This window comes from Mustela nivalis, assembly GCF_964662115.1.
Source record: "Mustela nivalis genome assembly, chromosome: 9".
Lineage (NCBI taxonomy): Eukaryota > Metazoa > Chordata > Mammalia > Carnivora > Mustelidae > Mustela > Mustela nivalis.
The window spans coordinates 94003075-94029071 of NC_139028.1; the positions used below are offsets into that span (position 1 = coordinate 94003075).

At 40.9% G+C, this 25997-nt stretch overlaps 1 protein-coding gene across 2 annotated transcripts; it reads right to left on the reverse strand.

The window, feature by feature from the left end:
• Positions 1-8668: 8668 nt before the first annotated feature.
• Positions 8669-25251, reverse strand: TRAF6 (TNF receptor associated factor 6). Of its 2 annotated transcripts, XM_082748959.1 has the most exons (8): positions 24892-25107; positions 22361-22541; positions 21022-21339; positions 17009-17159; positions 15503-15661; positions 14058-14129; positions 12063-12140; positions 8669-9970 (listed from the first exon to the last, which is right to left on the reverse strand). In XM_082748959.1, exons 3-8 carry the CDS (start codon positions 21315-21317, stop codon positions 9101-9103), a joined length of 1626 nt encoding a protein of 541 aa, XP_082605085.1. In that variant the 5' UTR covers positions 21318-21339; positions 22361-22541; positions 24892-25107; the 3' UTR covers positions 8669-9100. The 2 variants fall into 2 exon arrangements, with proteins under 2 accessions (XP_082605085.1, XP_082605084.1); XM_082748958.1 differs by lacking the exon at positions 22361-22541 and having other exon boundaries at positions 24892-25251.
• Positions 25252-25997: the final 746 nt, after the last annotated feature.

Sequence of the window (25997 nt, forward strand, 5' to 3'; positions counted from 1 at the left end):
GTAGCTTCATTAGACATAAGCCAAAAAAGAAAAAAAAAAAAAAAAAAAGAAACAAACAAAAAAAGACTCTCCTCCCAGAAAAATGTAAAAAGTAAAACTTTTTTTTTGCATACAATCCCAGGGACTCAGTCCATGGACCCCAGGTCAATCCAATTTTACAAATTTCTTTTTTGTGAAGGCTGCTTTCTTTAGGAGTGGAGCTTTGCTGCCCCCTACTGCCACATGGTTCTTGAGCGGGGTCTGCACTACTCTGGACTTGGTTCCAGTTTGGAGCTTTGTAGGAGCTGGAACAAGCGGTCACCTCACACCAGCTGTCAGAATAGTCCACTTCTAGGGGGGAATGGATATTTTGTGCTTTGATGGAACATTACATTATCTTGTCTGGAGCACAGCCTTCGGAGTTATCAGATTCTGACCCAAGAAAGCTATTTTTCAGCTCTGTCCTGTAGATAACGTTGAGAAATGCAAAATAATTGTTTTTAGAAATGCAAATTATATCCTGTGGGGAGAGATTCACCTGACATCCCTTCGCTAGGAAGAGAGAAGGTAGTTTTGCCTCTATTTGGACATTCATTTAAGTATTCCCTGCCCATAAGTGTCTGTTCTTCGGATTTGCCTTTGAACGGGTTACAACATCTACCTGGTTCCCTCATTAAGAATTAAGTAAAATCTTTAACTTGTATTCATTTGATATTTATATGAGAGTCATAGTTTGACTCTCTTTTGAGAAGGCCAAGATCATATTAGATATCTCAGATTCCCAACCGAGATAGAGAAAGTTTGGTCCTTTCCTTGAAAGCTCATGGTCTGATGAAGGAGACAATGTTGCCAGTAACTTGGAGATATCAGGAAGAAATCTGCCTCTCCACTCTCCACCCTTCCTCCCTCCTGCCCCCCTTCATTCAAATAATACCCTGAGAGAGAGAGAGAGAGAGAGAGAGAGAGGCACCAGCCTTCTGGGCTATTTTTAATCCTCAGATCTTGACTCAAGAGACAAGCTGTATTCTGATAAACTCATATGGGTTCTGGGGCTTCATTTAAAAAAGAACAGAATGGGTGCCTGGGTGGCTCAGTGGATTAAACCTCTGCCTTAGGCTCAGGTCAAGATCTCAGGGTCCTGGGACTGAGCCCCCATCTGGGTTCTCTGCTCAGCGGGGAGCCTGCTTCCCCTCCACTCCCCACCTCTTGGCTTACTTGTGATCTCTCTCTCTGTCAAATAAATAAAATCTTTTTTAAAAAGTAAAACAATAAAAAACTTTAAAAAATTAAAAAGAACAGAAAATACCAGAATGCATCAAGATGAAATAAAATCCAGTGCTTCAAACATCTTTTTCTTCAGCTGAGTCAGTGTACATACTATTTATTCATTTATCCCTATCATCTTTCTATATTTACCTGTGTATATAATTTACTGTGGGTCACAAACAAAAATAACAAAAAAGATCACCACAATAAACAAAACAAAACAGAAAAAAAAATATTGCAAAACACCGACCCTACAGGTATCAATCAAGTCAAATTCAGGTTTATTAACCTAGTTGTTTTCAGGAAACCTGCTTGCTTTCTTCTTTCACAATGGCTCCAGGAGAATAACAGATTAGGTTTGAAAAAAATTTCACTTTCAGGCTCCTAACCACTCTAAAGGAAATGACAAGTTAGCTTTAGCTTTCTCAAGCACTTCTGGTGGGGCTTTGTCTGCTTTATGTAGACACTTAAAGGACTGGCCAATCAGAAAGAATGAATCACCCACCATTTGCTTTGACATGGATGGAATTGGAGGGGATTATGCTAAGTGAAATAAGTCAAGCAGAGAAAGACAATTATCAGTTGGTTTCCCTTTTATGTAGAACAGAAGGAAAAGCGGGAAGACCATGGGGAAGGGAGGGAAAACTGAGCAGAAGAAATCAGAGAGGGAGACAAATCATGAGAGACTCTGGACTCTGGGAACCTAATTGAAGGTTACAGAAGGGAAGGTTTGGGGGTTGGCGTAACCAGACGATGGGTATTAAGGAGGGCACATGATGTGATGAGCACCGGGTGTTACACACAACTAATGAATCATTGCACACTACATCAGAAACTAATGATGTACTGTATGTTGGTTAACTGAACATAATAAAAAAAAAAATACAGTTATATTTAAAAAAAAAGGCTGGCCAGAGGGAAGCAGCTGGGATTAAGAAACTAAAACTTCTCGAACAGGGTTTTGTTGTTGTTGTTGTTGTTGTTGTTGTTTTTAAATCAACCTCTGACAATCAGGGCAGAGCAGCAAGTGAGAAGGTCTGGGGTAATGATGAGGATTATTTTTCAGGATTTCGGAATCTGAATCTCAGTGTGCTTTTATTAGTTTTCACAAGTGTAAATTCTGTGAAGTTCAGACTTGCTGATTCACTTTTATATTAAAATGTGCAAATCCCTACGCAGACCAAGCAAAAATTATTGTGATTATGCATCATTTCCTGACAAGATTAAGACAGTCACTTCAGGAACTAACCCTGCCCCTGCTGGTCCCCATAAAAAAGGTAATTTTAAAAATGTGACAAGTGTAACAAGGCATCGACAAGAATAGACTAGAAGTAAGGTAAGTGTCAAGAAACCCAAATTAGAGGCGGAGTTTAAAAAAAAAATTATGGCTTATTCTGGGATTAATAACAGTATTTTACTTTTGGAACTTTCCAAGAATTAAGATGGCATTTTGTAGAACACTTGCATGCTTAACCAACCTGTATGTTCCACTTAGGGAAACTGAGTCTACTTTAGAAGAGACGGGATTGACCCATAGAAAGCTTCTTAAAAATGCTTTTTTTGCCGCACAATAGAGGCAGCCATCACTTAAAAACCTGTCTGGGGGATTTTGCCAAGGAAGGAGCGGTGGGATGGCCTTGGCCCTTGGAGTTGCTGTTTTTCATTTATCAGTTAGGACTAAGTCCATGCCATTTCTGGCTTCTACTGGGCCTAAAATGGTTGTGGAAATGTTTCTTTCTCTTTGAGCCCAACTTTACTTTGCAAAATGCTGTTTGAAAAGACCAAGGAAGAGGGGCGCCTGGGTGGCTCAGTAGGTTAAGCCTCTGCCTTCGGCTCCGGTCATGATCTCAGGGTCATGATCTCAGGGTCCTGGGATCGAGCCCCCGCATCGGGCTCTCTGCTCAGCAGGGAGCCTGCTTCCTCCTCTCTCTCTGCCTGCCTCTCTGCCTACTTGTGATCTCTGTCTGTCAAATAAATAAATAAAATCTTAAAAAAAAAAAAAAAAGACCAAGCAAGAAACTACAGATTAAACCAAGGGCTAGAATGAATCCTCATTTATCATTTCCTGGAGAAGCAAAATATTAATTGTATTTCATATGTGAACAAGTACCTGGGATCATTCTTCCCTCCCAATGTAGTGAGTTGGTCTCCAAAATAAAACAAAGGTAAAGCAAAAATCAAAGCAGTGTGGTTATTTTATTAAAACAAACACTTGGAATACCAGTTATATTCTAATATATATAGTTCATTTTAAGTAGGACTACTTCTTTGGTAAAGCTATCGGTGCTAAATGCAGGCTGAGAAGAGAAGATCCACAACAGATGGGAGTGGGTAGAACTGTCAGTCTGGCCTTTGTCTTCGTCGACACTAACATTCAGGAAGGTGCCATTCAAGAAACACGGATTTGGTTGTATTCTTGTAACCACCAGTAAGAATGATGTAATGTAAAATCTCTAAGTGCCTTTGTGACAGAAATGTGAATCTATATGCATAACCTAGGGTTGGAAAGAACAGGTGACACGTATCTACTAAATGGAGGGGAGACCCTGCTGGTCCCGCCGCCAACCCTGCAACTCCGTTGTACTGACCTGACAGGAGATTGGGGTGGGGGTGGGGCGCGAGGCTTGTTCTCTGTGTGGGGCATGGGGACGGAGGGATGGTTGGAGGGGGCAGTGAACAGTGTGCGGCAGTGAATCTGGAGAATGCCTTTAAGCCCTCCCTTCCACATATCCTACTCTTCCGTTGCACACTGGTTTTCGGTCTACGGTGAGCCACTGGCTCTCATCTTTTCATTCACTCCCTCTCACAAAGCATTATTTTGAGTCCAGATGGATTAGGAAAACTGCTCACAACTCCTGTAGCCAAAGTAAATTCTGAGCCACAGCAGGCTTTTTGATGACACTTTGACCCCTGCACATGCTTCCATTTTTCACGTCAGTTTTCACCCCATAGCTTGGCATAGTTACAGAATTATAGTAGCCTCCCTGGATTCGTAAAGCTTCTTTTTTAATAGATCCAAGCATTAATAAATGTTGCCTGTTACTTAATTGTATCTAAATTTCAGATTCTATCCCAATCTTTACAGATAAATAGACAGACACAAAGACAAAGAGAAATGATTTGCCCATGGTCAGTCAGGAGTAAAACCTAAGTCTCTTAGCTTCTAGTCTAATGGTATATATACTAAATTACATTGCTTCTCTGGGAACATAATCCTGGAACCCTGTGTAAGCAAAATGGGCCAAAAATTACATTCTCACCAGAGAAATTAATTGGATAATTTATCAAGTGTGAAAATAACATCAGAATATTCTGCACAACTGATCAAGAACTTTCAAATAAATCCATTATAAAAAGCATCCCTTCAGGCAAAATAAATAAGATTAAAATTCAGCGTAACAGATTTACAAACTGAAAACTAGCTGAAAGTGAAGACCACAATTTTAGCTACAACTCAAATACCACAAGTTTCACCAAAGAGTTTAAGACAACTTGACTGAAGCTAATTAATTATCTGAAGTTTTTAAAGAGAAACCAAACTTAAAGAAGTTTCATTAAAATTAACATGTACCAAGCGATAAAGCTAATGTTACAAAATGTTACCTGTAGGTTCTAGGTGGTGGCTGTTCGCTACAAAATTCATCCAACGTCTTTGCATGTTTGAAAAATTTCATAAAGAAAGCACTGGGGAGAAAAGCAACAAAACAGAACAAAACAACCAAACCCATCTACACCAAGCCATCTGAAACTTACATGACAAATAAACTACCAATTAAATTAAAACCAATTTAACCAGTTTTTTCATTAACAGTTCATTACTAAACATGCAAGTGTGTATCTTAACCTGGCACTGTGCTGAAACCGTGAACAGAACACTGGCCCTGCCCCCCAATTTTCATTCTCCTTCGGACGGGAGTGAAACTGTAATTCTGGGCTTCTAAGACTGGCAGCACTTCTTTCTCGAAATACAGGAATCCATGTGCTCTTCTTCCCATTGGCCCCTTAGCTCTTACCCTGAAATCTACCTGCAAGGACTCGGATAAACGCCATCAGCTGGAAGAGGCAAGGCAGCTCTAACAGGAGAAGGCTCTTCCTTTCAGAAACCACAGCTGGGAGGGGGAATTGCCACGGTTCTCTGGTGCCTTTCCAGTGGGGGCATTCAGAGCTGCAAACCTTGAGAGAGCAGAAGAGTCAGCCTCTCCTTCCCTCTTGTCCTAAACGCGGGGCTAGCGTCCAGCTGAGAGCACCAGGAGGAGGAAAGAAAAGAGCACATCTCCTCGCTCTACAACATGCCTGCCCCATCTAGAATGATTTTTCAGTATTTCATAACTTTATAATAACAATTTTGGGGGAGGAAAAAGCTTTAAAACATTAAAGGCTTAGGTGACATTTAGAGAAACAAATAGGCCTCTCTTTGCCAAGCGTGTGACTGAAAGTGAAGGCTGTAACTGAACATCACAATCTGTAGAGAGCCATCTAATTAATGATTTCATCAAATCAACTTCTGGAGACTGGGAATTCGGAAGTGTCATCTCCGTTCTATAGAACGCAACGGCATCAACTATGAAACTTAACTGTGACTTATCATGTGAATCTGGAAAATTTAGGGAAAAAATCTATTTCAAAAGAAAAGTACAAGTGACTATTGTCTATTTTTCATTTCTTTAAGGCATTGCAGTCCTTAGGTTCTGTTGGAACTAGGCACCACAAAAGAGACCTAATGGTATTTTATATAAACGATGAACGAAATTCATAATTAAATTGAGGCAAGCCAAGAAGAGAGCTGGAGTAACTGAAGTACAGTGCTTTCAAGGCTTAAGTTAGAAAAACCTCTCTCCTAATTGAAAATGTTTTCCGGTCACCAGAGATCGGAGGGTTCCCTGGATAAAGGAATGACAAGCAACTGCTCCTCTTACAGGAGAATATATTCTAATTGCATGCATAATTCCTAATTCGTAATTCATGCTTAGTTTATCTAAGACTTTACTGGTACAGAAACAGTAATAGACACTTTAATTTTACACCTGTCACAAAACTGTCAGGTATCATCCAACATCTCTGTATTAGCCCACTATTAGAGGAAAAAACTCGCCTTTTATTCCATTTCCCTTGACTGGCCCCCACAGTAAAAGCTGAATCATCCTGTACGAAAGCTGGAAGCTTCACCACTGTCCTGGCCAAAGGACAGTAAAAACTCCCGAACTACTAATCAACATCCTGACTTGTTTTCCCACAGCCAAATACATGACTTGTGGTCAGTTCCCTCCAACACTGGGTTAGACCTCTCTGGGAAAAGAGGAAACAATTTCGCTATGTTCGGGAATGATGTCAGAAGATCAACATGTTCAAAGGTTAATAAAATAAAAATACACGGTGCAAACACTTGAAAGCTGGTTGAGTGAAGCCGGCATGTTTGAGTTGGGTAGACTGAAAAAATGTAAGAGACCGGCTTTTCCATCTCAGGCTTGATTCTGAGGTCAAGTCTTAACAAAAATTTCTATCTGGAATGACAGTTTGAACATTACTTTCATTTTATATTCCCAGTGAATGACCAGTATATAAAGTGCCTAGTTTCTTACAAAATGCCACATGTTTGGGGGTGAAAAATAAACTGCTGATTTTAATTGAGACCCAGCTGATGGGATACTACATTTGAAGTAAAGTATGATGTCAGCAAAAAATAAGGTAGAGCAATTTCCTACTGGCAAAATCTTTTAATAAGTATTGTCAACGCTCTACTGGTTAGGACTTAATTTCTTAAAACAGAATTTTATGGCTGAAGCGGACCTTAGAAACACATCTACAGCAATTCATTCTATAAGATGAGAAACTTGAAGCTAGAAGTTGAAATTAGGCAAAAAAACTGCTTTTGTTTGGATTAAACTGAGTTAGTAGGAAAAAAAAAAAAATAAACTAACCAAAGCAGGAAATGACTGGCTTCAGTACCTAATGCACAGCCCTGCTTTTAATAGAAATTTGACCAGGAAGTTTTTAAATAGTATTTCCTTTTTTGGTGGGGTTCAATGATTTGTGGCAACATTTTTTTTCCCTCTGATAAAAATATAGGTTTATTGTAGGAAATATAAAACATACTAAGAAAGCACAAAGACTAGAAGTTATCAAAAATAGTTGAGTGTATCTCCTTCAGACTTTTTCTATGCAACAAAAAAAGCTTATCGTTTACTTCTTAAATGGAACTCAACAATTATTCACTGACAAACAAGCACAAGAACAGTAGCAGTGCAGGGCTCCTAACCCAGAGAGGGGTGCTGCAATGATTCTAAGGAGCTAGTTGGAAGGCACAACAGCAAAGGGACACCAACTGCCAGCAAGTAAACTGGGAACCAGTGATGAGCAGGTGGTAAGGTTGGTAACTCTGGGGAACAGGATTTCTGCATGACCTTTATTTTTACTGTGTAACAGGAATGCATCAGAGCAGAAGCCTAAATGCGGGGTAGAGAGGAAGGGCAGAAACACAAGTACAGGGAAAGGTCAAAGTGACACTTGCTAGGTTTACCTGGAACTGAAACCTTCTTCTACACAGACAAGGTCCTCTTGGCTTCTTCTTGAAATTAAGGCTCATCTTCAATGCTGGTCAGGGAGCTCTGATTTGGCCCCTTGAAAGATATAATTCCATCTCTCATGACCAGACAGCATTAAACAATCTTGTGTAAACAGCATAGAGTATGAGTCCTCTCAGATTCTTCCAAGAGCCTATACTAGCTGTGGGACTCCCTGAGAACAAAATTTCAGTTAATATTTAGTATCTACAGGCCTTAACAAATCAACGGCACAAAAAATCATCTCTCCCTATCCCTATTAGGAACTTTCAGCCACTTCAATACATTCCACACAATCCTCCTCAACTAAGTATTGTTGGACCAAAGCAAGCTACTCAGGCTAAGTCCTGATAGAATCACTGTGACTTCCCACCTTGATCTGATGACCTCTCAGGTTATCTCCAGTGATCTTCCAAGTATTAAGAAATTCTGTTTTTAGGAAATCAATTTTGTTCCAATTAACAACTACCAAAAGGTGTTCAGTACCTTCTGTGGAATTCACTCTGCACTGAACGGACAGAGAGGGGATTTACAGCATAACACTGGCAGTCGGTACCCACGTGGTTGTCAGTATTCTTAACTCTGGAGAAGATGCTACCAGTAGCCCTAAGGAAATATGTAAGCCAGACAGAATGGAATATTTAAATAAGACAAGGTGTTTACACCAAATAAGTAAGGTCATATTTAGGGTTTCAACTAGTTTCTGTATATCCTTAGTAACACCCTGGGAGTAGGGGGGCTAGAGTGAATGAGAACTTAAGCTTTCCAAGGATTAATGTTCAAATCCTCTGAAATCCATACAAGGTCAAATAAAATGAGAACTCAGCTCCAGAGTAAAAATTCTCGCTGGCACCAGCACGAGGCAGTAGTGATTCTCAAGTTTAATATATTACATATAATATAAAAATAAGCTGAAGTTTTAAGGCATGTCCATTATTATTAAAAGGTCTGAGCTTTTCTAGTCCAACCCTGGGCTTTCCGACAATCAAACACACTGAGCAAAAGCCCACGGAGGTACAACAGAGAGGTATACTAAATGACAAAAGAGCCCCTGCGATATGCCACAGGCACTTCAGTTTTTGAGAAAGCACAGAACGTGCAGATTCCCAAGGGGGGAAAAACCGCTTCAGAGATTTGTAACAGGAAGAAGTGGTAAGTGACCCGTCGAACAACATTCCCTGGTGAGTATTACATCCCTCCCACTTCTTTTTCGCTTTGCGTCTTACTGTGAACCAGGCAAGGAAAGACACTGCTTTCTCCAGATGGCTTTTGGTTTTGGAACAAATGCAGGGAAGCTATATCCCTGAATCAGTACTTCGTGGCTGAAAACCCTCCCTCCGGAGACTGCCCATGTCGAAGCGGGTGGAGACCTCACAGCGTACTAATAAAGTATCATCCTTGATGAAGGTTCTCTGCCTTAGGGCTTCCAGATGCATAAAAGTCACGTAGCCAAAGCCTTTTGGGTTTCGTGGAATCGTGGGTCTCTGGAAGGCGAGAAGCTCGGGTTTGGCGTCCATGATCTCTTCATGGTTTTGCCTTACCGGCGCTTCAGACTGATCAAGGATCGCAAGGCGTATTGTACCCTGGAAGGGCCAAGGGAGGTGGCTGTCATACTCCCCCTGCATTGTGTGCACGAAGAGGGATATGTAGTTAGCGCAACGCTGAGCAGTGGGGAGCTGGAGGTGCAGGCGCATGCACAGTTTGTACCCGGGTTTGCCCGTGTAGAAGCCAGGGCTGTGAATGACCACGGGTTTCTCCTCTTCCTGAGACTTCAGGTGCATCCCGAAGTTGCCGATCTTCCAGATGTAGATCCCGTTGCACTGCTGCGCTTCTATTTCAGCAACTTTGTCTTCGAGTGTTCGAATCGTTCGTTTGAGCTCACTTACGTGCATGCTCTGAGTTTCCATCTTAGCAGTTAGCTCTCGGATTTGATGGTCTTGTCTCACGAGGCGACCCTCTAACTGCTGAATGGTTTCTTGGAAATTATGGACCTCTGGGTGGCATGAAGCGGAGACCCGGGACACGGAGGAGGAATCGTACGGCGGCATGTCACGCGGAGGTACAGGAGCTAGAGCAAGGCTCACACTCTGGACAGCCTGAGCCAGCATTCTCATGTGCGACTGCGTGTTCTCTTGCAGGTGGCGAGCCAAGTGATTCCTCTGCATCTAAAAACCAAGCACAAGCGTTAGGCTGGGACTAGATACTGTGAGGACTAGGAAAGGGACCTAGCCAAGCCACATTAAAGGTTCTGAAGTAATGTCACCACTTCCCTCAATCCCCCACAACCTTCCGTCTTCGTCAGATTCTTGATCCAGTGAGATGATCTTGTGTCTTTATTCACTGAAAAAGTGAAGCTATGCGCTGAATACTTTCACCTTTCACTCAGAGAAATCTCCCTCCCACCTACTACAGTAGCAGGATCTATACCTATCCTTCCCCCCTCTCTCTGCCTGTCCAACATTAATGCTTCACCTGGGCTCTCACTGGCACCCACCTTTTTAAGACCTAGGAGGTTTTGCTCAGTTATACCCTTTCTCCTTTATCTTCATTCCCTCTCCTTTACCCTTTCCCTCAGAATATAGTACAGCTTTTCTACTGAAAAAAAGGGTCCATCTCTTTGTTGAGCTCGTGTCTCTCTTCAGCTAATACCATTTTCTCCCTCTTCCTTTTACAGCTGAAAAGAGTCCATCTGTGCTGTACCCAATTTGTTTCCCAAATGCTACAAAGTATAATCTTTCTTGTCTCCACATTCTTCTCATATCAAGAACATCTTATTATATGAAAAAATATTTGATATAACTTTTATTATAAAAGTAAATCACATGTTATCAAAAAACAGAAAATACAGATGACCCCCCCCCAAAAAAAAAGAATTATCTATGATCTCACCTAACTACCACTAACATTTTTTTAAAGATTTTATTTATCTGAGAGAGAGACAAAGACAGTGAGAAAGAACATGAGTGGGGAGGAGAGGGAAAAGCAGACTCCCTACTGAATAGGGAGCCTGACTCAGGGCTCAATCCCAGGACACCAGGATCATGACCTGAGCTGAAGACAGACTCTTAACCAACTGAGCCACCCAGGCGCCTCCCCCATTAACATTTTGATATATCTCCTCCAAGTCTTTTTCTCTCTGCATACAATACAGAATCTTCCCAAAAAATGTAATCATAATGTATACCATTTCTTCACTTTATTCTTAAAATTACTAAATGCATGCTTATTAAAAAAAAAAAAAAGGTTAAAAAGCATAATGGAAAAGTAAAAGTATAGCTGGACTCTCTAGAAAGAATGACTTATCATTAATAACCCACTGCTCTCTGGAGCGCCTGGACAGCACAGTGAGTGAAATGGCCGACTCTTGGTTTCAGTTCAGGTCATGTTCTCAGGGTTGTGAGATCAAGACCCTCAGTTGGGGCGGGCTCTGTGTGGGGAGTCAGCTTAAGATACTTTCTCTCTTTGGGCGCCTGGGTGGCTCAGTGGGTTGAAGCCTCTGCCTTCGGCTCAGGCCGTGATCCCAGGGTCCTGGGATCGAGCCCCACGTCGGACTCTCTGCTTGGCGGGGAGCCTGCTTCCCTTCCTCTCTCTCTGCCTGCCTCTCTGCCTGCTTGTGATCTCTGTCTATCAAATGAATAAATAAAATCTTTAAAAAAAAAAAATACTTTCTCTCTTTGCCCCTTCCCCTGGGGCACACACGCTCTTTCGCTCTCTAAATAAATCAATCTTTAAAAAAAATAGCCATCAGTGGGGCATCTGGGTGACTCATTTGTTAAGCATCTGCCTTCGGTTCAGGTCATGATCCCCAGGTCCTGGGACTGAGTCCCGCATTGGGCTCCCTGTTCGGCGGGAAACCTGCTTCTCCCTCTCACTCACCATGCTTGTGCTCCCTCTCTCGCTGTGTCCCTCTCTGTCAGGTAAATAAAATCTTTAATAACCATCAATCTCAAATATTTGACACAACCGATCACTAGTATTGAAACTAATTCTGGAGAACGTAACAATACCACCTTTTCCTTGCCTGAGTCACCAATTTCTAATACAGTCTGTTCATAACTCCTTTGATGGTCTGCTTCTCCTTCCTGTACATTCACTCTATATGATCTCGATTGACCTTCCATTATCATCATGAACCACTTCCCCAAATCAATATTCTGAGTTCCAATTTCTCTTTGGAGTTCAAAACTTACACACTGCATGTCAACCATATCCCCTTCTTCAACATTCAAGTATAAAAAAGAAAGAAAAAACTCCTACCTTTACATGGCAACCGAAAGTACTGAAAGTGCATGGAACTGGGGCTGTCGGACAGTCTAGATCATAGTGATTAGGCATCTGAAAACCAAAACGAAGGTTGAAAAATGGTTCTCCCTGCATATCATGTTCTAGTTTAATGATCAAATTTGAAATAAAGATTTACATTTTATCTGAACAAAATCACGTATTGTCTATGAGTGCTTTTGCACAATGCAGAGTTGAGTAGTAGCAATAGGAATCATGTGGCCCTCAAAGATCAAAATAATATTTACTTCCAAAAGTCACAGAGAAGGGAAAGAGCAACATTTCATACCATCGCCCCAAACCTCTCAAATTTCCAGAAAATGCCTTTGTTTTTATTGCTAGGAACTAACCCCCTCTAGTGGCACTTCAGAGAAAAAGCACCTTCTGACTGCAAATAGGGATCAGTTAACTGCATACCCTGAAACCACTGGCTGCGGCCATTATTTCCCTCGTGACTGGCTCTCATAAATCTTCTTTCTTTTAACCAGAGCAGGTTTTGGTTACCATGGGCAGATGCAGATGTCAGAAGGTATTTTAAGCACATTAAGAGAAGTTCTAAAGAAAGTCTCAGCCTTTGATTTGGGGATTCTACAACACATTCTTCAAGGTGAGATCCATTATGCAGAATCATGTACTTTGAAAGTGGTGCCAAATTCCCTTTAGAAATTTAGTTAGACTATATTCATCATAACTACTTCAAGCAGAAATGACTGTAGAAACTACTTAGTCCAATTCTTCATTTTGCATAATTTAGAACAGTGGTCTGCAGAATTTTTGGTAAAGGGATATATAGTAGGTATTTTCAGCTTTATGGGCTTACGGTTTCTGTCACAAGTATTCAACTCTTACTGTTGTGGTACAGTAGCCATGTACAACACACCCACATGTGGGCATGGCTGTGTTCCAGTAAATGTATTTACAAAACAAGCAGTGGGCCAGACTGGCTGATGGGCTGGTCTGCTGATTCCTGATGTAGAATGTCACTTTTCTTGTCACAGACCAGTGGGCAAGTTAGGGGTACAGCCAAGATCAAAATCTAGGTTTTCTCTTAACTTCGAGTTTTTTTCCTACATTATTTTATTTTTGTTGGGTTTAATATGTGATACACAGTTTCCCTCAAAGGAAGAGCAAAAAAGAAAACCAATGAGGTGAGACTTCATAAGCAAAAAGAAGTTTAACACCTTCAAATTAAAGCTTTATTAGGAAAAGAGCCCTAAAAGACTCTGTTAAAAGACAAATGGAAAAGTTTAGTCAAGTGATGGGTTTTGCTTGCTGCTACTTAGTCAGGTAATCAATTATGATCTCGGGTTTGCAGGTTTCATGGGTGTATAAATATTTAGTGACTAATATTCATATTTTGTGGGTAAACTCCCCAAATGTCAAAGGATAACAATCAGATGGAATTTTCCTTTCTCCATTAATACAAATGTGCAGTTTTCTATTCTAACTACTACTTTTGATGATGCCCATTAGCAGTCTATGGCAAGAATGAATAGAGGCGCTACCGAGCTCGGAAATCGCAAAATGTCCCACTATGTCTCAGGGCTACAGCTACAAATAATGCTTGGCTACTGAACAGACTTGCTTTCATCGGTTTCACTGTTCTCTCACTGTCACCTAAGATCCCTGTTACACAGTGTGCAAATACGTATTTCTCTAAGTTTTTTCTTTCTTTAAATGGGTATTTTAAAAATTATTTTTATCTTAAAATGATCCAGGTTTGGTAGGAATTTTTATGAATATATATAAACATGGGTATTAGGTTAATGACTTAGGAATTTTAAGTACTTAGGTCTGAATATTTTGTTCTTTTGAAAGTACTATATTAATTTACATGAAAACTTTTCAGTTTTAATACTTCTTCAACCTGTATTCATTTTGCCTTATTGATTCAAACTTCCCATTAAAAACCTAACTCATTTCTTTAATCTACTAATGAAAATATTCACTTACAAAAGGGAATCACTATACCTGTTCTCTGATGAGCATGGTATTGCAATATTCACAGATGACATTTGCCAAAGGACAATTCTGGTCATGGATCTAAATTTTATTAGAGAAATATAAAAAAAAAATCATGAGAAAATCTGAAAAAGTAATCTATTTTTATAAAAAGTAATTCACTATAAAAAAAATTAAGGACCTCAATTGGTGCCCAACACAATTGTAAGATTAATGTACGAAGGTTATTTTCTCTCCAAAGGGAGCCATGTGTAGTAATGGCAGATTCATCTCACCTTCCAGCTCTTTAGAAGAATATGAGTAGTACACACAAGAATCTTTTAAATCATTTCTTTTGAACTTCTTCTGTGACTAGTTTGGATAAAATTTACCAATAGTATAATTGTCCAACAGCAGCAGGATGACTACTTAACTAAAACTCTTACCAGGAAGGTTAAAATACTAGAAGTATTATTAGAGCAAGAAGCTTTGGTGCCCAAGTTCTCATATGCCCCAGGTGAGCTCTGTCCTTCCAGAATACAGTGAACTTGGTTTAGTTGATATACTGAGAAGTAACGAAGCTTCCCGGTTAAGTCCACTTAACCTACTTAAGTTTAGGAAGACATCAACTTGCTCAAATTTTGCCTCAGATTTCTCTATGTGTTTAGCAATTTAGCGGACTTCTCTAATATTTCATCCACTTAATGACTATGCTTGACCTTCTAAGAAAGTAGGAAAAAAATTATCAAGATAAATTTATAATAAGTAAAGTTTAAAGCAGAATCTTCATAGCTCTAAAAAACATAACTTATAGGTAGGTTATTTTAGTAAAGAGGACACAGGATGGGGATCCTGGACTAGATCTCAGTGCTAGCTTTGCCACTGACTATATTAACATAAAATTGCTTAACCTCTTTACATCTCAGTTTCTGAATGGAAAACTGCTCTAACAGTATGATGCTGTCAAGCATCATGACATTTCTTTTTAAAGATAAACATTTAATTGAAGTATAACATATGTACAGAAAAGTGGCTTCACTACACAGGTGTAGCTCAATAAATTATCACCAAAGGAACACATTTTGTGGTTTTTAATTTATTCTCCATAGAAGTTTTAACCACCCATTCTCTTTTTCAAAAAAGAAAAGTGTAAGTCTGACAAAGTACTTATTCTACTTGTTTGTCCCTAATCCAAAATTAGTGCATTTAAAATATCCCATAGAAAAGGAGATCAGCATTGGTCTTCCCTAGAAGCTTGTGTTACTTGCAGATCTACTCCAGTGGTTAAGTAGTATAAACAATGTTTTCTAAGGTACTAAAATGGTTTACTGGCCCCTCTTTCTTAAAAGTCAATCTTCCCACCCCTGATAATACAGATTTAGATTGGGAGTAACATCCTCTTCTATATCCTCAAATGTGCATTAAAACTTTTTTGAGAGGAGTAGTGAAATGAACGAATCCAAGTGAGTACATGCCTCTTTATCTTCAAAAGCCATCAACACAGCACAGTTCATGCAAGAAACCTGTCTCCTCGGGCACTCTTTAAGAATGTGAATATTAAGCTGGCATTTTTGGAAGGGACGTTGACACTGGGGACAATTCATGAGAGTAAACTCACAATGTGCTTGGTGATCCTGTAATAAGGAAAATGTAATTGATTAGTATTTGCAATCCTTATGAAATTTCCTAAAAAATAAATCTAAGATTGTACTGTTCCCTTTTATAGAACAGGCTACTGAACCTGCTTTGTCTAGCACACACCATATGAAAGTCTTAACGAAATTATTTTTTATTTAAAGATTTAATTTATTTTAGAGATAGAGAGTGAGCAAGCAGGAGGAGGAGCAGAGGGAGAGGGACAAGCATACTTTGCACTGAGCACAGAGCCAAACACGGGGCTCGATTCCATGACTCTGGGATCATGTCCTGAGCCACCATCAAGAGTCAGACACTTAACGGAGTTAGCCACCCAAGTACCCCTGGCCTTACTGAATTTAAATTATGATTGTGAATTACAGGTTTATACATAGAATGTGAATTGTCAAGTTCATGTATCCCATTAGGGAAAGAAGTCAGATTTTCTGATTATTAATTTATTACCATGTCAAAAGGACCATTCCTTCAAAAGGAGCTAAGTAAAGGTGGGCACGCTGCAAATACATTTTATTATTATTATTTTTTAAAAGATTTAATTGGCTTCTCACTGTTAAACCAAAGTTTTGTTTTAAGATTTTATTTATTTGAGAGAGACAGCAAAGCACAAGCAGGGGGAGCAGCAGAGGGAGAGGCAGAAGCAGGCTCCTCACTGAGCAGGGAGCCCAACATGGGGGTCAATCCTAGCACCCTGGGATCATGACCTGAGCCAAAGGCAGACACTTAATTGACTGAGCCACCCAGGTGCCCTACAAAAACATTTTAAACACTTAATTTCAAATACAACATAAACAATATTTAATTCCTGTAAAACAACCAAGAATTGTTTTATTTAATTTAAAAGCTAATGCTTTTAGCTAACTGTGTCAACTAATCTCAAGCTGTAGGAGGACTCCATTTAGCTCATGATAAAATGCACAACTTAGAAAAACTGAGAAAAAAAGTATGGTTAGGATTCTCAGATGATGGGCAACCATATGGAGTTTGCTGCTTATTTCAAAAGAAGAGAAACAAAATTAAGAGATTAACATGTGACACTTACATTTGAAATACTCCTGGGTTTTATTGCAGATAATGTCCACCTAAAAAATTTGTAGTAGAATACTGATTTCTTTCTTCTTATCACTGGGGCAAAGCCAGGGTATATGGAATAAGAAATATATGGTTTCCACTCATATTTATACTCAATTATGAAAGAATTGGTATTAATTCAACAAGAATTTATTAACCAATTATTATATGCTAGGCACAGATGGGACACAGCAAAGTGCGTATCCTCTAGGGATGGCTGTGAATATATGCTAACAGCTAGAAAATAATTTTAATACCTCAAGATGCCTCAGTTCCATCTTCTGCAAACAACCTTCATTTGGACACTTCACCATCAGAGAAAGAATCTCTCGTTTTGCAAAATTATCAGGAAATAGTTGATTTTCCAGCAATATTTCATTGTCAACTGGACATTTGTGACCAGCATCCCTAAAAGAAACAAGATACATACACTTCTAGTAGATTTAAACAAATATTAACATTGGAAAACACAAAACTTTAAGTCACCGCATATAAGTTCTCCATTGATTATTTCCTATGGAAAGTAACTTAACAACGTCATACTGCCTATCACCAAAATATACTGTTCTTTTGTGGACAATTTAACAAGGGTTCTTTACTGAAATAAATACAACTAGTACCATTTGGTTACCTATCAAAAACTATGTGGCATTTTAGATTTGGGGACAGATTTAAAGCAAAAAAATGAGAAAAATTACTTGAATAAAACTATTTTGATTGGCATGAAGTGAAATGAAAGTTAAGCGTGGACGCTCTGGCAGTGTGGCAGGCCTCTGTTCCCTAAGCAGCCAGACAGCGCGCCTGTAGTGCGCTGCTCGGTCACAACAAAAAATTAAACCCATGAGCAAAACCCATACAAGGTCACGTTTTTGGGTTTACTCTGAACAGTCATTACAATACTCTGGCTCACTGGCAACAGAAGGTTTCCTTTATGTTTATTTAAGGTACAGTGTAGTAGGGAGTTAGAGCATCTCTGTGTACTGATTCCCAGTGGTTTATTCCATCTTATGATAGAAAAAGCATCCTCAGGAAGCTTGGGTGTCTGTCACTCCCCTTTAACTTTTTGGAACATCTCAATCTTCAAAAAATATGGCAGGTCAAGTAGGCTACTCAATCATTCAAATATTTGTCGAGCACCTCTTACATGTAAACCAACTAATTGCTGCTGTAGGTAAAAAGTTGCTGAAAAATGGGTCTGCTGTCAAAGGTCTCAGAATTAATAAAGGTGAGAGCCATGATCTTTATGAAGCCTCTCTCAGAGTGCATGTTATTACTACACTGTCAAATACTTTCTGGGAAGCAAAGAAATAGATGCCCAGAACCTATGTGACAGAAAGTAAAAACAACCTTACAGAGTAAATTGGAAACCACTGTCCAAGGTATTAGCAATCACTCCAAAAGAAAATGGAATTGAACTGAGATAGATTTTGATTCCTTGAATGACTGTAAGGGATGAAAAATTCCAGCACGGTTCCTTTAAGAACTTCAGAGTTAAAGTTAAATGGTCATTTGTGACTTAGAGGGAGACAGGAAAAAAAAAAATGGCTCAGACTTCCTTTTGTGGCTTTTACTTCCTTTTCAGACCAAGTCCCACTACTTGCATGAACTCTAGTAAAAAACTGCTAAAGGGGCATCTGGATGGCTCAGTGTGTTAAAGCCTCTGCCTTTAGCTCAGGTCATGGTCCCAGGGTCCTGGGATGGAGCCCCGCATTGGGCTCTCTGCTCAGTGGGGAACCTGCTTCCCCGTCTCTCTGCCTGCCTCTCTACCTACATGTGATCTCTATCAAATAAATAAAATCTTTTTTTAAAAAACTGCTAAAGATTAGCTACCTTCCTCGGATGTGGGACACTTGGTAAAATACTATACATCTGTACCCACAGGAAAACCAACAATACACTTTTATTGCCTACATAATGATGTAAACAAAAATCATTATAAACAAACAAACAAACAAAAACTGAGCCTTTAACATCATTCTCATGCACATTCTAAACCAGTGGTCTCAACAAGGGCAATTCTGCCCCCCATGGGACATTTGGCAATATCTGGAGACCACTCTGGGTGAGTTGGAGAGAGGGGGGATACTACAGTTTCAATGAGCAGAGGCCAGGGATGCTGCTAAATCATTCCACAATAATTTCACACAACAAATTATCTGGCCCAAAATGCTGTGGAGGAGGGTGAGAAAACCTACCCTCAATAGATCTCACCAACTCAACAGTGGGTAACACAGTTTTTTCAAGAATTGACATAAGTCCCATGTTCCTTGTAACTTAAATCAAGCCAAGTCCCAAGTATGGATGTAGTTACCCTAAATTCATGTTTTATGCTAAAGTAAATTTAAAAGTTGAAAGAGAAAAACTTATAAGACAAGTGAATAGCCAGCTTAACCTACTTAAGAATGATTTTACCAATATAATTAGATATTGACTGAAAAACATAACCCCCCCAACTTCTTCTATTATTATTATTATTTTTTTAAGATTTTATTTAGTTATTTGAGAGAGACAGTGAGAGAGAGCATGAGCGAGGAGAATGTCAGAGAGAGAAGCAGACTCCCCGTGGAGCTGGGAGCCCGATGCGGGACTCGATCCTGGGACTCCAGGATCATGACCTGAGCCGAAGGCAGTCGTCCAGCCAACTGAGCCACCCAGGTGTCCCTCTTCTATTATTTTTGTTCTGTATAGAATTCTTTAGTCATCTGAAAATATTCCCATCTACTTCTGAATTATAGTAAAATGTATATTTCTTAGGAGATGAATTTGAATCACTTGTGGAAATTCCATCTACCTTCATATTGGTTAAAGCAACTATGATTTACTGAGCACCAACTGTGCGTCAGGCACTGTTCCTGGCAATTAGGACATATCAAGAAATAAGAGATCTCAACCCCTGCTCTCATGGAGCTTATCTTCATAAAACAAGCAGACAACAGACAAATGACCCAGCATTTCAGAAGATGAAAAGTGCTAAGGAAGAAAGAAAAGTAAATAATGGGAGACTGAGAGAGTGGGGGAGGTAGTCATGCTGTGGTATAAATAGGGTGGCCCGATTACCTATGAGAAGGTGAGATGTGAGCCATACTGGGGGAAGGAAAGCGTATTAGCTAAGCAATTAGCTGAAGTAACAGTGCTCCAAGCAGAGAGAGCAGTTAAAGCCAACTCCCCAGAACAAAGCACGCTTGGTATGTTCAAGAAACAGCAGAATGAACTGGAAGGAAGGGGAGTATAGTAGAGAGGTGGACAGAAAACGGACTATCATACAGGACCTTGGCTTGTATTCTCAGATGACTTGCTGCAATGCTCTGAGAAGTGATGATATCATCTTATTTTACCAGGTTGTACTGAAAACAGTCTGGAAGAAGGCAAGGATAGAAGCAGGAGGCCTGTGAGTGAGTCAGATGGCAGTAGCAAGTGGAGGCAATGAGACGGGATTTGATTTGGGATATATTATGAAGGTAGAGCCATCAATTAATACTTTCTTTAAAAATACCCGTTTTTTTACAGTTGTCCATAGACACCAGGTAACAGAATTTAACACAGCTAAAATAAGAATAATCACTTATGTAAACTTAAGTAAATCACTTAAGTAAACATTCTTTATATGGCTGGGATTATCAGATTCTAACAGCATCATCATTTAAAGTACATTTTTTTCTAAATTTTATTTTTAAGTACTCTCTGTACCCAACATGGGGCTCAAACCCACAACTCTGAGATCAAGAGTTGCATGTTCCTCCAACTGAACAAACCAGGTGCCCCTAAGACACATTTATTCTATATTATTTTCTTAAAGCATAGAGTCTCACCCTGTAGTCTGCAACAGAACTGCTTTAAAAAGAAATAGCTAATTTGCCTATTTATTTATCTGAGGGTTAGGAGGGGACAGAGCAGCAGTTACCTTTCATACCACAGCAGAAATGAGGAACAATCTAAATTTCTCAATTTTCTGTCCAGTGTGCTTTTCCCTAAGTAACTTTTTATGTGTAAGACTACTCTTGGGAGGTCTTGTGTTCTATGTAATAATGTTCTCTGTATTTGGTCCTATTACTGGATACAGTTCTTATGCTCATGTACCTTTTTTTTTCCCCAAGAGTTATTTATTTATTTGAGAGAGAGAGAGAACACATGCACGCAGTGGAGAGGCAGAGAGAGTCTTAAGCAGACTGAGCTGAGTGCAGACCTTCATGACTCTGAGATCACCACCTGAGCTAAAACCAAGAGTCGGATGCTCAAATGAATGTGCCACCAAGGCACCCCACTCACGTACCTTATTGACTTGATGATGCAAGCTTTACAGAACCTGTGGCCACAGGGTGTTTGCACTGCTTCCCGTAATGCCATCAAGCAGATGGGGCATTCATACTTGCTTTCCAGGGGTGGGTCAAACTCCACATCATACCCCTGGACCTCTTCCATAAAAGAACTGGAGAGGTTCCCCGTGCTGGCGGTCCCACTCACACTGTCATCTTTCGCAGCAGCGCTACAGGAGCTGGTCATGGCAGCACAGCAGTCACTTTCAGAGTGGCTGGATCCACAGCTGTTTTCACAGTGTAGCAGACTCATAGTAACGTGACTATCAATTGCTCTGTAGAAAGAGTGAGGAAAAAATGCCTTAACACACATATACATACACACATATACATGTCACAGCTTATCTACGCAAATCACTTTTTAGTTGAAGTACGTTAGCTATGCTGATATTATTTACAGAAAACTTTTAAAGTTCTTTGAGCTTTGCTTTATGGCTATGATTTTTTGAGCTGTGGAGTTCATGATCTAGGAGAGAGAATATAAGATTGAGAGAAGAAAAGCACCTCAACAGTAACACTTAGCTTTATCACAATTATCTGCTTATGTGTCTGTTTCCTGTGACTGAACTCAGTATCTTCAGTACTTAGCACAGATCTTTCATATAACAGTTGCTCATAAAGCATCTGCTGAAGACCTGAATTATGCTACTGAAGTTCCTTCAAGTATCATAAGGTGAAGAGCACAGAGTGACCAGCAAGCAGTGCAAGGAAGAGCAATGAGCAAGGAATCGGGTGATCATGTGCAAATACCAGTTGTGGGATTTGGGGCAACCTAACAATTTGGCTCTTGGTTTCTTCTTCTAGATTTAAAATTCTACAAGTACTTCAAAATGTTCAATGTGGGGATTTCTATTATGTAGAAAGAATGGAATTGAGAATATATATGTGTATGTCCTTTTGCCTTCAGTCAGGTCAAGTGACTATGTCTCATTATTAATGACTGGAAAAACACATGAGATTTCATTGGCCTACGGAAAACTATTGCTTTCATGGGAGGTGGGACGCCTTCAAATTCTGAACCATTACACTATTTATGAATTAGAAGCCAATGTCTAAAAGTGATACCCAACATATGTAACCAAGTCTCTGTTGCAGATAATTACACCTGATAATTAGGCATTATCTGGCACAGATATAATAATGTGCCAGATATAGTTCTATAAACAGAATGTAAGCCTCTAGTCAATATGGTAGATGTTTATCCCCCTCCCTGTCTCAGTTTCATATGAAAATCCTGGCTGCCACTAGGCCAAACAGTGGGTTAGGATGGTAATCCTGTATCTTTTACTTCCATACCTCCTTCTTTTTCCAGACACCTTCTTCTCAAAAAGATCTACAAAGGAAGAGGCACTGTTCTGGCTGGAGAGGCAGTGGGTGAAGCTTAGATGCTGGAATTTGAAGACAGGGGTTTAATTCTTTTCTCCATTATTTGGTGTAGGACCTGGATGAATCAGGTAACCTTCTATGCTTCAGTTCCCTCATGTATAAATAGAGATAATGATGAAGCCCACCACAGAATTACTGAGGATTAAATGTGTTAGTATGTGCAAAGTACTTAGAACTGCATCGGGAAGAATGAATTATTATGATGTGCAGTTCCATATAGCAATTTTATTTAACAATTTTACTGCCTCAATTTTACCAAAGTGGAAACTATGGAGCATAAAAGAGTTAAGTAACTTGCTGGAAATCATAGGCAAAACCTGAAGTGTCCCCCCAAGGTTGATACAAAGTAACTACTGGCCAATTCCCTATCATTTAAAGAAGTTCTAATATTAAACTGAATAGCTGTGAAGAATGAACAGTCACAGTCTTCTCACTTGTAAGGTGCTTTATAACAATATCCCCTGAGCCTCAGTCCATGTTTTGGTTCAACTGTTCCTGGTTTGCAAAGAGTTTTTTGCTGTGTACAATAAAGTTTTACCAATTACTACTTCAGAGATTCGCTGGCTTGTACTTCAACTGTTTTTGAACTTTGACAAAGCACAGCCTTAATTAAATATTGTGGGATATAACCACTGATGACTTATTTAGACTACAAAATGAATAAATATTGTCATAAATCATGGCTTGTCATACATCATGGCTTAAATCCACATACTAGTGTCTGGGTTTATATTACAATCCAAAGAGTACAACGTTAAGTATCTGAGGGAAGGGGGTAGTATGGTGATGCCAAAAATGTGCTCCTCTACAATCAACAGATACTAATGAGAGAAAGCATCTCAACTAAAGAAATCAACAAGGTATGTCTTGAATTGGTCAATTTTAAGTCAATGGAAAATTCATTCATGGCAAAACACAGAAATCCTATAAAGTAAAACGATATAAAACAAAATACTGAGAAAGTACCTTTATTCTTCCACTAGCTTTAGAAACAACTATTCACAAACTCTTTAAAATCTATTCCTGGGGGCGCCTGGGTGGCTCAGTGGGTTAAAGCCTCTGCCTTCGGCTCGGGTCATGATCTCAGGGTCCTGGGATCAAGCCCCATATAGGGCTCTCTGCTCAGCGGGGAGCCTGCTTCTCCCTCAACCCCTCTCTGCCAACTTGTGATCTCTGTCTGTCAGGAATAAAATCTATTCCTGAAATGCAAAGACTTGCAAAACGTGCAGCACTGGCCAAGGAGTGCTGCAAAACAGTCAGCTGTGAGATCTGAATTTTGAATACAAATTCAAGAGGCATTCTCCTTCCTAGGCACTATTTGTTTTCCTCCTAGAGGCAAGGATCTGAACCACTTCTTAAAATCCACAGAGCCAACAGTGTATCAGCATCACGTATCCCAACTTACCACAGAAAAGGTCTGGCCTTTACAATTCTGAAATACTGAGAAGTATATAGAACATGCAGGTTGAAACTCTGCTCATCACATGGGCAACAAGTGCCTGAATGAAACACATTCCTTCCTTGAGTCACTAAAAGGCCACTCTGTCCTTAAACCACCCCAGCCTCAAAAATCAGCAAAACCCTTTCTATCTTCCCCAGCCATCACAGAGGAGTGGATGTTATGGCAGTGGGTTGGGTTCACAAGGCCAGCACTCAGACATTCTTGACAAGTTTTTCTCCTTTCTACCCCCGTGTAGCAAGACAGTAGTAACCTGTTCTCCCGAGAAACAAGAGAAACATGCAAATACTATATATTCCAAGCTGCTAATACTTTAGGTGCTTTCTGTTCACATTCAAGACAGCCCTAACTCTCAACTGGGGTTCCCCTATAGCCAAATACTAGGAACAGCTTTATCAGCCCTGCGTCTGGAACAATCTCTACAACTACCGAACGCAGGGGCGGAGGAGGAAACATTCATATCATCTGAACCTTTTTTTTTCTTTCTTTTTAAACTTGATGCCTGGGACCTCCATCGAGTTCAACAGGGAACCCCAAAATAGCTTTCCCCCACGACAGGGACAGAGAGCGATGGGAACTTAAAAAAAAAAAAAAAAAAAAAAAAGCTGGTAACAGCTCCGAGGGACGGGAAAATCCAGGAGGCAATTTCCTTTTCTGGAAAGGGGAATATGCGGGGCGAAGGGAGGCAGGGCTAAGGAAGGGGGCGCGGGATTCCCGCCGGCGGAGGGAGGGAGGGGTGGGGGTCCCCGCAGGCAGGGGGAGCAGAGATGAGCGGAGAGGGGTCGGCGTCCCCAGGGGAAACGTCCCCTCGTTTCTCTCTGAGAAATGAGGAGACAGAGGGCGGCCTCCCCAACCTCTGGGAAGCGAAGGGACAGGGGGGCGGCGACCCCAACCTGTGAGGAACCGGAGAGGAGGGCACGGCGTCCCCAACCTCGGGGATAAGGCCGCGGCCGCCGGGAGGAGACGTCCGAAGACGACTCACCGCTCTCGTCCGCTGGGCCGCCGACTCCAGCCGGCAGCACGACTCGGCTCCGCCAAGGCTCCTCACTTCCGAGCTGAGGCGACCTGGAAGCCAATCTCCCTACCCGAAGGCCGCTTCAGCTGCGACCCCGGGCCCGCCCGGAGCCCAAACCCCAGCCGCGGACGCCCCTACTTCCGCCTTCTCCGCTCTCCCTGCGCAGCGAGGGGCGGGGATCGGGCGGGGGCGGAGACAGAGCGGCCTAGCGGGGCCCGGGTGCCCCCTGGCGGCAGTCCTCCACGGACCCCGCAGGCTTCGGCGCAGGTGTGGGGCAGGTCTCGCTGTCAATCAACCCTGTGCGCTCTGGCTGGGCTTCCTTTGCGGCTCTCGAATTGGGTATCCCACCTTGGAATTCCACACACCGCAGTCCTGAACTGGTGTGTGTGGGTGTGGGTGGCTGTGTGGGCGGGTGGGTGGAGCGTTTCTATAGCTTCCCTATCCAAGCAGGAAAAAACCCCAGCTGGGTTAGATCACTTGACCTTCGGGAATTCTTAAATCCCTCCCCAACTTGCCAGGAAGTTTCCACAGTACTTAGAGCCCTCTGTTATTATCACCTGGTCCTTCTCCTTTAACCAGTCGAAGGGAGTCAAACCCATATATTAAGCATATCTTTGAAACTGCTGCTAATGACACCATCTTCTTTTCTGTCCCTGTCATGGGAAAGCTATTTTGCACTCCCTGCACTCCCTGTTTAACTGGAAGCAAACGTCAAAGGAATGTCACTGATACTTTGCAGGAGATACACAAAAGATTCCCATCCACCTCTGCAAAGGTGGCTCATGTTCACCGCTAAGGGGGGGTGGGTATTATAGGGTAATGGTAATACAGTTTTAAAATCACTTTTAAGGGACTTGTGAGAGGAAAAAAAAAAAAAGACTAGTAGGTAGAGAGTTGTAAGAGATGGAAACAGAAGGGCAGGCAAGGGCTAGATCATGCAAGGTCTTGTAATCCATGCAAAGGAGATTTATAAGAGGGAAGAGATGTGAAATCATGCATGGGAATCACTCTGGCTGCTGTGTGAAGACTAAGGACAAGGATGGAAGCAAGGGCGAAGGGGAAAAGGACATTGT

Coding starts and splice junctions, on each gene's coding strand:
- TRAF6 (XM_082748958.1), bottom strand. CDS start 21,317: ATGAGTCTGCTACACTGTGAAAACAGCTGTGGATCCAGCCACTCTGAA. Junction 17,160..21,021: donor TGCATCATCAAGTCAATAAG/GTACGTGAGTGG, acceptor TGTTTCTTTTAG/GGATGCTGGTCACAAATGTC. Junction 12,141..14,057: donor CCATGCTCATCAGAGAACAG/GTATAGTGATTC, acceptor TTTGGTTTTCAG/ATGCCTAATCACTATGATCT.